The sequence below is a fragment of the Ammospiza caudacuta genome, chromosome 7 (assembly GCF_027887145.1).
Source record: "Ammospiza caudacuta isolate bAmmCau1 chromosome 7, bAmmCau1.pri, whole genome shotgun sequence".
Lineage (NCBI taxonomy): Eukaryota > Metazoa > Chordata > Aves > Passeriformes > Passerellidae > Ammospiza > Ammospiza caudacuta.
The window spans coordinates 20,246,519-20,262,717 of record NC_080599.1 but is presented as its reverse complement, the minus strand read 5'-3'; the positions used below and the strand labels follow the sequence as shown (position 1 = coordinate 20,262,717).

The window sequence follows — 16,199 nt, the reverse complement described above, 5'->3', positions numbered from 1 at the left end:
AAATGAACTTCTTCCTGCCTTGCTCAGCCCTGGAGACACCATCAGGATTAAGAGGAAGAAGCTGACTCTGACCAGACAGAATCCTGTGTTTGAATGGAATTTATATATCATGGATGAGGTGTATGAATATGCAACAGGCTGTTGGTTTTAAGGGTTAATCCTCTGTTAGCGTGGGTCCTTTTTGGGGCTTATTTTACCCAGAAAAAGGTTCCTGGATGTTCGTAACTCTTTATTGCCTCATATTGTCCCAATCCAAATTGTCCAAATTATTATTACTCTAATTATATTACTATTTTCATAACCATTTTACTACTATTAAACTTTGGAAATTTTAAAAACAAGTGGTTGGCGTTTTTCACAGTGTCACACTGCAAGGGGTGGTACTGGTTAGGCGAGAGTCCTGTGCAATGTTGGGCTGGCATCCCATCCACATGGAATAAAACCTCCTTCCAGGAGCCAGGAGGTTTTATCCCATGTGGAGTAGGTGTCCAGGTCTGGGGATCTCAGCACAAGATGTGGAGATGTTGGAGAAGGTCCAGACAGGCCATGAAGATGCTCAGAGGGCTAGAGTAACTCTGGTATGGGGACAGGCTGAGCTGGGGCTGTGCAGCCTGGAGAGGATTATGGTGAGACCTCATCCAAAGGGTTTTTGGAAAGGAGGAAGAGTGACTTATTACACGGGCAGGTAATGAAAGAACAAGGGGAATGGCTTTAGACTGAAAGAGGGCAGGTTTGGAGTGGATGTTAGGGAGAAATTCTCCCCTGGGAAAGTGATGAGACACAGGGTGACCAGAGACGCTGTGGCTGCCCCATCCCCTGGAAGTGTCAAAGGCCAGGCTGGACAGGGCTTGGAGCAACCTGGGATAGTGGAAGGTGCCCCTGCTCATATCAGACGGAAAACGAGGTGAACTTTAACGCTCCTTCCAGGGATTTTATGACTCTTGCAGAGGCCGTGCCAGCCCCGCTTGACAGCGCCTCAGGGACAGCGCCGCCTCACCTCGCCCTTCCCCTCACGGCCGACGGCCGCGCCGGGGCGGGGCCTGCCAAGCCACGCCCACCACGACACCGCGGCCGCTGATAGGTTAGAAGAGGGCGGGAACGCGCTGAGCCCCGCCTCCCGATGACGATACGATCTTTGATAGGTCAGCGAGGGTGCGGGGGCGGGGCGTGAAGGATTCAAGCAGCGGGCGCGCAGCGGTGCCGCCGTTGTGTCCCTGCCGTGTCTTCGCCACCGCTACTGCCGTGTCCCTGCCACGTCCCTGCCGCCGCCACCGCCGCCATGGAGACCATGACCTTCCCTCGCTACAGCCCCGACGACATCATCAGCTACCTGCGCTCGCACATCCTGGAGGGCGCCGAGGCCCGCAACCTGGTCAAGGGCGACGTGTTCGGCAACCCCAGGGTGCGTGAGGGGGGCGCGGGGCGGCTCCGGGCCCCGCCGGCTCCCGTGTGGGACGGGCACGCTGGGCCGCCCCGAGAGACCGCGGGGTTGGGTGGAACGGGCTGGGGTGGGCTCGGGGCTCTCCTCGGGCCTCGCTGGGAAGCTCAGTGCTGTCAGCTTTGTGAACTTAAAGAATTCCGGCGTGAGGTCTACTTGGAGCTACAACAGAGCTATGTAAGATTAGGTGCTGTTTTAATCCAGATGCTTATAAAAGTATAAGTGATGTTAACCTAGAATTAGCAGCGTGAAGGTTGTGCTTTAACTTCAGGTTTAAGCAGCGCATGGCCTGTCTTCCCCAGGAGCTCAAAATAGTTCAAACATCTTTCGGATCCATTTAGTGCTTTTAAACCCCTCCCTGCTTCACCCCCTTTCATCACTCTGAGCGTTTAGTGTTAGTGAGTGAAGAAAAGTGGCTTTAAAGCAGAGTTGATGCCTCTTGAGTGATGTTGTTGCCTGTTTATGAGCCTGCGGTGAGAGGGGTCTGGCCCTGTTTGTTTAGATGGTTTTTAAGAAGCAAAATTGATCACTGATTAGTGCTATTAATGAGTAATTGTATGGCTTGTAGGTGATTTTTTTTTCATCTTAATTTTAGTAATTAACGAAGGGCACTCGTTGCTACAGGATTATCATTTCTGTGACCTTTTTTAAGTTTTTTGGCATTGTTTGGTTTGGATACTGCTCAGCAAGCAGCAGTGTAGTGGAAACCAATGCCAGAAACACACAGTCAGGGCTGTAATTGCCTGAGCTGACTGCTGCCCCTTAAAACTGAATTATCAGCAAATAATGCTTGAACTGCAAAATGTTGAAAGGGAAACTTGGTTGCCTTGGTTGGTCAGTGAATTCAGCCTTCATGTGTTAAAAGCTGAATGCTTTCATGGCCTGGCCTGGCAGCCCTGAGTAATCAAACATGGAATCCTGATTCACGTCCTCTCTTCCTGCAGCTTGAAGTTTTACACCTGATTTACCTGAGAATCCTGCAGAAAGTGTGTGGGATCCGACTGGAGCACGCCTATGTGGTAGGGCTGCCTGTGGCAGGGGTGGTGGGATGTGAAAGGAAAAAAATATTTGATTTACCTGTTCTTTGGGATGCCAAGGATGCCAGAAATGTTTGTAAGGTCCAGGAAGGAGTGGACAAGCTTTTGGAGGGACACCTTGCCTTGAAAATCCATACTGGACTCCTGACAGAGGAGGTTGGACTGATCTGAAAAGAATGTAAATATTGTTTTTTATATTTTATCATCTCTACTCCTCCATTAACTGAGAGGAAAGTGAGGAGAGGCTGATACCTAAATTGACCAACAGTTAATTTACCTACTGTCTCTGGTAGACAAGAACTGATCCTTGAATGTGAGACTAAATAGTTTTGTCTCATGGCTTTTCTGGATAAACTGAAAGGGAGCAGTATTATGTGCACAAGATAACTCTGTTCTTCCCAGGCAGTGCCAGCAGCTGCCATGCTGTGCTGTGAGGAAGAAAATAAAACAGAGTTTAGATTAAGTTCCTGAGTTTGTAATGCTGCTGCTTTAGTTATTATTGTATTTTTTTGTCTTTTCCAGCCAAAGTTGACCCTTAAAATAGTGTGCTATTTACTTTGTTGACATTTTCAGCCTTTAATATCCTTTTCCTGTAGGTGGGAAGATCATCCTCAGTGTTCTTAATCTATTGGGATTATTTTATGCTGTGGAAAATGCTGCATAATTTTTAAGTATTCTCTACTTATGCACTGACTCTCTTTTTACTCTTTAGATGCCCCTCAACGTTGACATAATGTACCCACAGATCCATGAAGGCTTTCTGCCTGTCTGTAACTTGTATATCCACATGTAAGTAGAAGATGCTTGCCTTGTGCTTGCTGGGCAGATGCTCTGGGAGGAGAGGACAAGATCTATTTTGCAGCAAATGGTTACAGGACAAGAACAGAGCCATGGTCACCAAAAATCACTGCAGCTGAGGTTGTGTTTTGTTCTCTTTGCAGGGAACGCTTGCTGCCCATGTGCCGGATCAATGACTTCCAAATTGCTGATGTTTTAAGCCCAAGTAAGCAAGTGCCTTGTAATCCTTGTGTTTCCTGGGTGCTTTTTCTCCTTGGGCGTAGCCAGATGGGTGTCTAGTGTGGAGAAATGTCCTTCTGGCTGCTCTTCTGGCCCTTAAACAAGCTGCTTCTAGTAGACAGCTCTTATTCCTTATGTGGGCTGGTGCAGTCAGTAACTCAGGGCAGCTTTGAATGCTGTGAATCTGTTGAGCTGCTGGTCTGGAGATGGGCTGTGACAGTGTAATAATAGATGGGGATGAAAATTACCCTGGAATGCTTTGGGATATCTTATGCCTGTGCTCCACTCCTTTCAATACCCAATTGTGATTCTGCCACAACACAGACAGCTTGGAAAATGCTGCTCTGAAGAAATCTTTCACTTCTGAATCTGTCTTGTCTAAGACATTCAAAGCTTTTGTAATCCTCTTTCAGAAAGTTTGCTTGGAATAAAGACAGAAAGTCCCTGCAGTTCAAATTGCTGCCTTCAGTTTGGCTGATAGCTACAGAGAGGTTCTCTCTTCAGAGCTGCAGTTCAAGATTGACACTCTTTCTCTCTGGCTTTTCTTGGAATGGGAGGCTGGTGTGTTAACAGCCTTTTCTCCCAGGTGCCACTATTCATTTGTTAAATTACACAGAATTGCTAAGTGCTGGTAACCAGCTTGGTGCTGGTTTTGTGTAGTCTGAAATCTTTGCAAGCTGAGTGGGGGAAGAACTAATTTGGACTGTGTTTTGTAATTTCTGTCTCCTTGAATTACACTTGGCCCAACTTTTTGGAAGCAATTGCAATGCTTTTGGAAACCAGCTCAGTGCAATTCCTGTTTCAGAGACCAAGAGGACAGTTCGCTTCTTGAGTGGCATCCTCAACTTTGTGAACTTCAGGGAATTCCGGCGTGAGGCCTACTTGGAGCTGCAACAGAGCTATGTAAGATTAGATGCTGATTTATTTCAAACACCTATAAAAGTATAACTGATATTAACCTAGAACCAAGAGCATGAAGATTGTGCTTTAACTTCAGGCTTTTGTAGCATGTTGGGATGTTAAATGTAGCCAAGTAATTCAGGAAGGTACTGATTATTACTTTGGGTATTTCTGAAAGGGATTTTTTTCCCCTCCAATATATTGGGGAGAAAAAGAAATACTACATATGTATATAAATGATATATATTATATAATATATATTTTTATATTATATACATTATTATTACTATATATCGTAACAATCATGCATAATATAAAATATTATATATAATGTAGATATTTTATCTATTATACATTATTTATGTATAATATAAAATATAGTGAATATAACATGATATGTATATTGTATGTATTATGTATTATATATTATATATATATATGTATGTATGTATATATATGTGTATATATATACATATATGTGTGTGTATATATATATATACATACACATATATATGTGTGTATATATATATATACATATATATATATCTTTCCCCTTGCAATAAATTATTGAATACTTCAGCCTGGTAAGTGAAGGATTGACTCCTTGTACCATTTTGAGAAAAGTTGGGTTGTAGGTGGCTTCTGTTCTGAACATCTCAGTAGTTGAGAGATGGCGCATTTCATGTGAAATAACAATGAGCAAGGCTCTAATAGAAGCCCAGAGAGAAAGCACACTTCTCTAAAATTAAATATTTAACTTGCAGAAATTAGCTATGGAGAAAAAACAACACCTGGAGGCTGTGAATCAGGAGGCAACACTGAAGCTGGAGAAACTGAAGTGAGTGTGTGGAGTGAGCACTGTGAAATGCTCTGCTTGCCTTTCCTGCTCAGGCTGGATCAGTGGGCCAGTTGTGTGGGGCTCAACAAGTCTGAGTGCAGAGCCCCATTCCTGGGTCATAATAACTTGGTTCAATGCTACAGGCTTGGGGAAGAGGGGCTGGAATGTGGCTCAGCAGAAAAGGACCTGGGGGTGCTGGCTGATAGCAGCTGAACAAGATCCAGCAGTGTGGCCAAGGAGGCCAATGGCACCTGGCCACATCAGCAGGTGTGGCCAGCAGCACGGGGCAGTGTCCATCCCCCTGTGGCGCTTCCTGAGTGCTGCATCCAGTTCTGGGCCCCTCACTGCAACAAGGACATTGAGTGTGTCCACAAAAGGGCAATGAAGCTGGCAACGGTCTGGAGTACAAGTCTGATGAGAGGGAGCTGAGGGGGTTTATTCCCTGCTGGCAGAAAAAAAAAACAAAACACCCCAAAAACATTTACAGTGTATGGTTGCATTGAGGGAATCCTGTATTTGTGTGTGGAGAACTAGGTTGAAACTTTTTGCTCTTACTTAGCTTTTTAGTGATGTGTCTTTATCCCTTCAACAGCTGGAGGAAGCTCATCTTTAACTTAATACATGAGTAAAGTTGTCTTCCTTAGTTATTTGACATGTTTGCCACAGTCTCTGTTTTTCGGGCCATTTAGCCCTACTGCCTGTGTCTTTGCACCATTAAGTTTTGGTTTTGCTTGTGGATAATAGGATGAAGAAATGGCTGGTTTCCAAGAGAGCTTTCAAAACAAAGTGGTTTTTTTTTTTTTTTTTCTGACAGCTGCTTTTGGTGTGTGCTACACAGGGGGTTCCCTAGCTGGGATAGGTCTGCATTAATATAAATTATTTGTATGACAGATAATATGCAAATTTCATAAATGAAAGTCACCACCAAAATTGGTAGGAGTGTTGTACTTCCTCATGCTTTGCTTAACATGATATTTAAACTTAGTCCTTTATGTTTTTGTCACTTCTTGCCAAAATATCTCTTTAGATTATGCTTCAACTGCAAAATCTTACAAGCAAAGCAAAATAAGATATATTCACTTGAGACTGTCTTGCACTGATTACTGAAGTTGCTGGCTGTAAACTCTGTGGAGGCAGTGATTGTTTTATCTGCTGTACTCTGACTGGCCTATAATGATGCTGAAACTGCCCAATATCTTTGTTTTTCCCTCAGAACAGTCCCAGCTGAACATGAGGCAGAGATCAAGCAGCTCACAGAGAGCATTCGGGAGCTGGAGCAGCAGCTGAGGCAGGACTATCGTCGCAAACAAGTAGGACCTTGTTCTGTATTTCTCTGAAAACCTGCTGTGGGTCCCTCACTTCTCTTTATTTTATTCTCTTCCATCTAACTCAGTGGATAAAAGAGACTTTTTTGATTTAAAACAATGGTAATTTTAGCAAAATGCTGTTGGGCCCCTCATTGTTTCACTGTGAGGAATGTGAAATGTGCTTTAAATCAGACTTGGGGAATACAAAAGTATAGTTGACTCTTTTTTTGAAATGCATTTCTGCAATGACTAGGGAGATGCACATCACACTTCCAAACAGGAACACAGGGATGTTCCTCTTTGTTTTCTATTTCAATTCCAAGAATTGAAACTGGAGGTGGGCCATGGCAAGAAATGAAACCCAAGGGAATGCCTGGCAAAAAGAATGGGGTTAACTGCAGGGGTAACTTTTCAGCGGTGCAAACTTTCCTCTCAGGTCTCATGGATAACTTTTTTAGCTCCTTTGGGAGAAAGAAAATAATCTATGGTTAGGATTTTTTTGTTTTGTCAACTCATGTCTCTGTTATTAGCATTATTAACCTTGTGTTAGACCATTATTTGGGACTTTGTGTTAAATCATATTTTTCCCTGAAGAAGAGAGCCCCTGGCAAAAAAAGTTGTGGAGGTACAATATCTGCCAGGGTCAATAAGAATAGGGATGGCCAATTTCTTATCCCTATTCCTAGTTACCCACTGCTGGCTGCCTCCCCAGTGCTTCCAATGGTTTTGGTGACAATATTCTCCTTTCCAAATCTTACAGATTGCATTTTTTTCTGCTGGTTAGGACATTCCAAAGGACCCATAAATAGGATTTCTCCTATGGACAGATCTATGATAAAAAAGGATAAGGCAGGTAGCAGCTCTAGAGATGCTTGTTGAAAGCTTGGTGCTTTTTTATTTTTTCAGACAGCTTTGCAAGAAGAGACTTTTCAAAAGAAGGCAGATATTGCTGAGAGAAACCAAAAACTGGTGAGTACACCTCTGTGTGGCTGCTGGCTGCAGATCAACTGAGAAATCATCTCTCTTTCTAGGATCAGATTATTCTTGGAATTAAGTCACTAGAAATCTGGAACTCTGAGGTGCTGTGGGTTTACCTTGCATGCATAGAGTGGGCTAATGAGGCACAACAGGAGGTTTTGAACTTGTTGCTGTTCTCCCAGGGTGACAGAGCTGGCTCTGGAATGCTGCAGTCACTGCCTCAGTATCTCTAGGTCAGGAGTTCTGAGGGAGAGAGCTTGTGGCAGTATTCCAGGCTGGATGGGGCTTGGAGCAGCTTGGTCTGGTGGGAGGTGTCTCTGCCCATGGAAGAGGGTTGGAATGAGATGATCTTGGAGGTCTTTTCCAACTCAAACCATTCTAGGATTAGCTAGCAGGCTTTTGGTGGAAAACACCAGTTAGCTGCTGTTCTTCTGCACCCCTTTAAGCAAATGTGGGAAGCAAAATTGGCTGTTGATTGCTTTGATTTGGGATGTTAATGGTGTTTAGAGGAATTTATTTTTAGAACTTCCTAATGAGGAATGACTACACAACAAATAACCTGTCTAGTCATAAAATCATGGCAAACCTTGCTAAACAATTCCTCTTTGTTCACCTAATCACTAATAGTGAAAGTGTTTGTGTCATTAACTAGAATGAGTGCAAAGTGTCTCTGGCTGCTTTGAAAGAAGAACAAGAGCAGCTGAAATCCAAAATTGTAGAGAGTCCAGAAGAACGGAAAAGTTACAATGAGATGATGAAAGAGAAGATTAAGAAATTGAAGAAAGAGAAGGTGAGGTTTTCTCCTCTGTCCACACAAGGAGGTATTCTGTTAGAAAAAGCATGTTTTACTGGACTGTCATCATCTAGAGCTGCTTCTTGAGTGATGGTGAAACACCAGCAGGACAGGTGTTGGTCTGAAATGAAATCACAGCCTCAGAAAATTGAAGGTTGGTGTATTTTTGATGGGCTGTTTTTTCCTTTTGAAAAGCAAGATTGCAGTCACTTGTAAAATCAGGTGTTGAACTCTTGAATCTGTTTGGCTGTTTGCTCTCCAGAGGAGACAATATTTTGTCAGCTCCCAAATATCCTTGGATTTAGAACATGTGTTTCATAATGCTTCTGTTGTTATTCACTGTTTCTGGAATCAATAGCTGTCTTCACTAATATGCTGAACACTGACTTCCCTCCTAGATTTATTTATTCTTTTTTAAATTATAATCTCCACTCATTTTTGTGGTTTGAGATTGCTCACACTTCAGTGGTTGGCACTTTGCCTCTGAAGGGTTTTTTTGTTCCAAAGGTGTAAATTCAATTGCTGTAATTTTAGGTATGAAGCTTTACATAACTCTTGTTTTACCAGTGTAGAATTTCTTCACTGCACAGCTTTTTTCTTCCTTTTTTTTTTTTTCCCTAAAAGTTGATTACTGATTAATTCAGTATAAAACACTTGTATGTCACCTTTATTTCTGTGCTTCCAAATAAATGCCTTTTATTTTTTTATGAAGAGCTCATTTCACCATCTCTTAAATATTACTTCTAGTGTCTTTAAACAATGAGGGGAGGGTTCAAAGTTCAAAATGCTTTAATTCTATGTAAAAGAACTCTAAAGCTGTTTATTGATAGTCTTTTTCTCTCTTTAAAGCAAGAAGCTACTGAGGGATATGAACGTTATAGAGATTTAGTAGATGTTCTGCCATCATGCCAAGTGGAGTTGCAGTTATACCAAAAGAAGATGGAAATGCAGGGAGAAAATGTGGAGAGACTGGCCAGTGTATTATCAGAGGTCTGTATTATCCAAATTATATCCTGTTAGGGAAAATTTGATGTCTAAGCAATGTTCCCCTCTTTCCTTTTCGCTGTAAAGAATGACATTTTGAAGTTTCCAAATTCTTTCTTAAAAATGTCAGTAAAACATTGCTGCTGCTTTGCTGGGTGGCACTAGCTAATGTACTATGCACTAGCTATTGACCACTTTGAATAGTCAAAGGCTTTGTTGCCATAGAAACCTGACCTAAAATAGTTGGAGCTGTCTTGGGGTTGTTGGTAGGAAATGATGGGAAAAGAAAAGTGAAATCGAGTTTCTTCTGCCTTGAGAGTGAAAACTAAGAATAAAAAATGGTTACTTCAGGAAGAGTCATGTCTTAAGTGCCTTTAAATTTATTAATATTGCTAAGCCAGACATTCTCTGATGAAATGTTTGTCACAATACAGTCCTTTGCTGTTTGCCACTAGGTTTTGGGATAATGGAGTTGTTAGGAGCAATTGAAAAATGTTATGGAGTCTTTTGGGGTATTTGTATAGCATGTGTTCAAATGAGGCTTGGCAAAAAGCTAGAGCAGAAGTCACAGTCACTTCTGAAAGCCATCCTGGGGGAGGGGGTTTTGTCCAGTTGGATGTATTTATAATCAGAGAAAGACCAGGGAACTGGCAATCAAATCTTCAAAAAGCTACTTGTAATCTTAGCACATTTACAGGCTATGCTGTCTTGATAATTTCCTGCCCCCATTTAATTTATTTCTATTTCAGTTATTTCTATACTTCTGTACTCTAGATCAGAAACCTGGAGGACCAACTTGAGAGTTCTCAGGTAGAGCTGAAAAAGGCCAACACAGATGAAATGTCCCTGAAGAGAGTGGTGACTGCAAAACGTGAGAAGCTGGCTACAGCTGAGATCCAGCTCAAAAAGATGCATGAAGATATTGAGCTGCACAAGTGCGCCGTGCTCGAGTATGGAGGGGCTGATGTTTCTGCCTGCTGCTGCTTTATGTCTTTGTTATGTGCTGCCAAAGTCCATGGCTGCTGCAAACACACAGCTTAGCACTGAGGGGAAGACGAGCAGTGTGGGACAGCTCTGTATGAGGACCAGGAATATGCTGCAGGCAGGGATTTGGGGTCTCAAATCAATAATTGCAATGTGACTTGACAGCAATTCTTTTATTGGAGCACTAATTTAATTTATAATGCTTATTCTTGATTCTTTTATCTTCTTAAAGAGAATGTCACATTGGGATAATTTTCCAACTTATCAGACTTCAACAAAGCCCCATTTGCCTTTCATGAATTTTTCATAATTTCCCTTGCCACTTTTGCTCATTAGCAAAGATGTTCAAGACCCATGGGGAAATGGGGCTCGCATCTCAGAGGAGCATTATCCTGACATGATGCTTCTAAAACAAAAGGAAAAGTGTCATTTGATCAAAGCCTCTCAGCCCCTCTTCCTTCCTCCCATATGCTGAAGGCAGCACCAAACTGCAGCCCTGGAAGGTCCTGGCTTCACTGTGAGCTTAGTGCTGAGCTTTTAGGGAGAAAATTGATTTTTAAACAATTTTCATCTACACAGATAGAGAGGAAAGGGAGTATGGAACATTATTGGCTGTGATGGAAGGGAGCTGCTTGCACATGGATGGGAAAATCAAGTAAGATTTAGTCAGGCTTGAGGTTGCTGTGCAGAGTGGCACTTATTGTATTGTGCCAGCTAAAATAAATTATTTGGGAGGAAAATAGGTTGGGCATTGGGAGGAATTTCTGGACAGAAAGGTGATTAGACCTTGGAATGGGCTGCACAGGGTGGTGTGGAGTCACTGCCTCTGCAGGTGTTCAAGGAAAGACCAAGCCATGGTCAAAGTGACAAGGGGGTGTTCATAGGTTGATCTAAGAGGTCTTTCCCAACTTAAATGATTCTGTGAGAAGCAGCTTTTAATTTAGCAATGAAAGCAACATAATTTTATGCTCCTTTTCATCAAAAGTTGCTGCCTGTTTTTAATGTGTCAGGTATTTCCCTTGAGTGATAAAATTAAATGCTTTGATAAGGAAGAGGGGAAGGGAGGTAACCTTGGTTGAAGAAAAGAGTTTTTGCTGGTGAATAAAAGAAATGTCCTGACTGTTCCCTTGAGGTGGGAAGGTGCATATGGGCTCCTGCTAAGTAGGAGTTTCACTTCTTGTACCTAAGTTGTTCTAGGTTAAAAATCACATTAATTTCTGAGAAAGTCAATTCTATTTATCATTGCTGGTTTTATGCTCATAAAATGCAAGGTTTGCTTGTGGTGGGCTTCAGTTCCATCTGGAATGAGTCAAAAGGCTCAATACTAACTTTTTTTTCTGTCACTTTTAGACATTTCAACAAAGTCCAGGAGAAGAGGGGTGCTGTGTGTGACAAAGTTATGGCCATTCGCAAGGAAATCAAACAGAAAAAGGACCAAATTGAGCAGCTGAAGGAAGATGCTGAAGAAAAAGCAAAAAAAGCCAAGGTGAGGTTTTTTTTTTTTTTACCCCTCCAAAATCTTCTTACATTCCTGTTGTAGTGTCTTCTGTGAATGCTGCTTTTTAAGCCATGGATGAGACACCCTTGAAATCATTTGAGTCCACCAGACTACTTACTTGACATTGTGCTTGATAAAGATTTAACTTTGCTGATGGATTTTTTTTCCCTTTTATTTTCTCTTTCCAGGAAATACACCTAATTTTGAAGGCTGTAGTGGACAAGTGTCATGAATCTCTCCTTAAGGCAGTAAAGGCTTCTGCAGCCTCAAGAGCAGAAAAAATTGATGAAATAAGGGAAGGGCTGTTCAGCATTCAATCTTCTCTAAATGATTCTTAAGCCTGTCTGAACTTGTGTTCTACTTTCATTGTGTTTGTGTTCATACCTGAACTCAAGAGCTCCTGCTTTGCATGGGAGGGATAATAATTCCAGGCAAATCCAGTTTTCTCCAAAACTATGTCAGAACATGTTTAGCTTTCCTGGTTGATCCTGATGTCATGAGCTTGCTGATGTGGATAAGAAAACACTCAGTTTCTGGTGTTTCAGTCTGCACTTGGTTTTAGTGGTAATATTGCAGGTGTTGCTATCACCAAACTGCTCAACATTTTGGACAGAACCCTGCATTTGTAGAAACTGTTCTGCAGATTTTGGTCTGGGAACACCTGGTGCCTTGAATGTTCAAGAAAAGTCAGTACCTGGTGATGCTCCACCACCATTATTCAATTAAGATGAAATCCTGACAGAGCAGTAGCATCCATCTAAATGCCAAGTTACTCTCGTCATAAATATTTGTAACTGTAAATACTCAGAAGTATAATTTTAATATCATTTTAGTTAACAGTACACTCTCTATGCTTGAATTGTGTCTGCTTTGTGGGGTATTGAAACCTCATCTGTGTTCATCAGTCTGTGTTAGGATGCTCTTAAATATAGATTGATGTTTTGTACGTAATTTGTGAGTGGTTTTCATTATTTGGAAAAAAATAAAATAAAGATATTTAACCCTTTTTCTCTTGTGTCTTTCCATTCCCCTAACTGACTTGGCATAAGGTTTCAGCTGAAAAATGTTGCTTTGTGCATTTGTAGGAATGTGTGCTATGAGCAGCCTTTTGTGATGAAAGGAGGAGGATGATTCAAGCCATCTTTAAAATTTTAATTCATCTCTAGAAGTGCTAGCAAGTCAGTTAGGAAGGGCAGGTGCTTGTTCCTTCTAAAACTCTTATGGAGGCATCAGACTCTTCTAAAGTTTTGCTTTAAGCTTTTTTTTTTTTTTTTTTTTTTTTTTCCCATTGTAACAGAATTGTTTAGGTTGGAAAAGCCCTGTAAGATGATATGCAGCCATTAACCCAACACTGCCCCTTCCACCACTGAACCCTGTCCCCAAGTGCCACCAGTGCACTCTGAAATATTGCAGTAGCATCTCCTTCCTTATAAAAACTGTTTGGGGAATGAGATATTCCCAAAAACTTCCAACAGATACTGCAGGGGATTATTCCAATCAGCAGATCAAGATCCTTAGGGTAGAGAGATGATACTTGTGTATCCCACTGATGAGGAATTTGCAGGACAAAGAAAAAGCTGGAGTCTGGTTCCTGCTCTCAGAGATTTTGGGTAAAATAAAATGCTGCAATTCATGAAGAAACAAAAACCTGGAAATCAAGTGTTTTTCTATTTCCAATAGGTTCTTGTGCTTTCAATGTTGCTTATTTGTACCTAGAATACTTGTAAATCATAACTAAGGTATGATGTATCTAGAGATAATTGATTTTTAGGTGTGAATTGATTCCTACTGCTGCTTGTCAAATACTTCTACCCACCTTGAGCCATATGGCAGGGCAGTGGGGGAAGTTTAGTGTGGCCTGGAGAGCAGAGAAGGGAGAAGGGTTTTGCTGAGGCAATACAGCTCCCTTTTCCTCAAGAGGGCAGTGTTTGTCAAAATTTTCTTATTTGTTTTTTTTTTTTTTTTTTTTCTTTTCCTAATCTTTCTGCTTTAGCTACTGTTTAAAAGTGTAGTTAATTTTTTTTAATGTACTTTAGTATTTCATATAACACATAAAGCTTGCAGGAAGTTGGGCTGGCCACACTTGTTTGAAATGTGTGGAGTTATTAACAGTAATCTATCTGTACACAAGCTTTTAAATTCTGCAAGCAGAAAAAATAACAGTGGCTAAGGTGGGAAATGGGTTAACAGGACACCTTTTAAGGGATGGAAGGAAATCTTTTTATCACTCCTCTCTTGCCTTTACACCAGACTATGGAAGGATCTTCAGAGCTGTCTCAAAAGTCAGATTTTGTAGGTTTTGGGTGAGAGCAGGCAAGCCAGGTTTGTATTTTCACATTTTCAGCTGCTGGGACAGAGGGATGAGCTGGGAGCTGGCCACTTGGTGGGGATGTTGGCACGGAGAGTGGCCCTGGATTCACGTTCCATTCCTGCCACAGCTCTGCTGAGGAAGCCAAAGGAAAACCTGCTGAATCTTCAGCTTCAGGATAACAGCTTTTCAGCTTCCATAAATCCTAGGACCAGCCAGCACCAGGTAAGCTACAAGTTCAAACTCACTGACATATATTTCCATCCAAGGATATCACCCTTGATGCTGCCAAAGTAGGAGCTGCTCTGGAGGAAGGAGCCTGCACTTGGGAGTCTGTTCCCTGTTATTTGTGCAGGGGAAGTAGGAAGGAGTGTGAAAATCATGAGGATGTGAGATGCAGAGTAAAGAAATCTGGCAGATAAAGGCACTTGTGTGCTGAGGTCTCTTGTATGTATCATCTTGCATGTTTTAGAAAGATTCTCTTGATGTTTCCATCAGGCTCATTAAAGGCAATCCTTATTATGATACAGTAAAATAAATGTATCATTATATACATTTCTTTTATATATATATACATTTATTTTATATATATATTATATACAAATAGGCTGGAGATACCTGGGAATAAGACCAAGGAGAAAACTTGGAGCTGAACATCCAAATTCTTGTTGCCTGCAAAATTCCTTTTTCCAAAGGAAATGCTGTTTCTTGAGATGCTGGAAATGGAGAAACTGTGTGACAAGATAAACTTCCCATGTGGTTTTGCACTGAAAAGTTTTATTACCATGAGGATTTTGTCCCTTTTTCCCTATGAAGAAATGACAGCAAGGTGTTCAGGAGCTGAGTTTCGAATGGGCAGCACATTAACCAGTCCTTACTGCAAAGAGAGAGTCTGCAGGCTGGGACAGTGATATTGAGAAAGGCAATCACTGAAAAATGTACTTGCAAAGAGAAATGGGCATTAGAAGGAAAAAAAAAAAAAATCACTGTTTTTGCAAGCTGCAAGTCCACCTGGGGAGGACTGGGAGAGGCCAGTGTTTGTAGAAAATGAACAAACAAAAGGAGGGAAAACCCAGGTTATGTTGGGGTTTCCATAGCAACACAATGCTTTTCCTGGAAAACTCAGCTGATGAGATCTAATCTATCTGCTGTTTAACTCTTGCATGCAGAGCCCATTTCTTGCCTTACCTGTCTCCTCCAGAGCACATCCCTGCTGATGGCTGTGCTGTCACTCCACCACGGTGGTCCCCATGGGGAACGATGTTCCTGAGCCCAGGCTGCCCCTGTTCTGTTCCAAAGCACTCAGAAAAGGAAGAATTTATGAGGCAGAGACACCTTTTTGTGTGTAGGGAGGATTTACCAGGTGTGCTGATCCTGGGCAGCCTGCTGAGATCTGTGGAAGACTTTGTGGGACTGTTTGGAGAGTTTATCAAAGCATCCTGACTCCAATTTGTCCCTGACTCCAATTTGTACCTGATTAATTTGTGCCTGGTGTTCTGCCCTTTGAAAAGCCCCAGCTGTGGGGATTGGGAATCCTTGGTGGCCAGGGGAGTTTCTTGTGGAGGAAGGTGGAAGGGTGGCAGCTTTTGCCTGACAAACAGGACAACTGGGAGAGTGGGCAGCACCACAAATGTTCATGAGATGGCTCCTGGTCTCAAAAATGTAGAATCAAAAAATGTAGAATCCACTTTCTCCTCGAAAAAGGGAGCATCTGTTTTAGGGAGAAAGTGGATGTGAGACCCCATCCTGGTACAGCAGGGAGGAAATGGATTCTGCTCCCTGCCTTCTGAGCAGGCTTTGCAAGAGCGGCTGCCCTTGGAGGGGTAAAATGGGATGGAAGAGGCAGAATTTTTTCAGTTTTGGGTCCCTTGCATGGTGAGCAGTTACAAAGAAAGGGTGGTAAGAGAAGGCAGGGATCCCAAAGGATGCTGAGTATATTGTCATAGAATCAGGGAATGGTTTGGCTTGGAAGGGACCTAAAAGCTCATTTTGTTCCAACACCTCTACCATGAGCAGAGACACCTTCCACTGTCCCAGGCTGCTCCAAGCCCTGTCCAGCCTGGCCTTGGACACTTCCAGGGATCCAGGGGCAGCCACAGCCTTGTGGGCAACCTTAC

General features: G+C 42.2%; 1 protein-coding gene across 1 annotated transcript; it reads left to right on the top strand.

Moving 5' to 3' along the window:
• Positions 1-1,225: 1,225 nt before the first annotated feature.
• On the top strand, positions 1,226-12,768 carry NUF2 (NUF2 component of NDC80 kinetochore complex). The gene is made up of 13 exons (XM_058808750.1): positions 1,226-1,402; positions 2,383-2,457; positions 3,188-3,264; positions 3,417-3,478; positions 4,298-4,395; positions 5,157-5,230; positions 6,444-6,540; positions 7,444-7,506; positions 8,168-8,305; positions 9,158-9,298; positions 10,067-10,242; positions 11,627-11,762; positions 11,963-12,768. Exons 1-13 carry the CDS (start codon positions 1,280-1,282, stop codon positions 12,110-12,112), a joined length of 1,410 nt encoding a protein of 469 aa, XP_058664733.1. The 5' UTR covers positions 1,226-1,279; the 3' UTR covers positions 12,113-12,768.
• Positions 12,769-16,199: the final 3,431 nt, after the last annotated feature.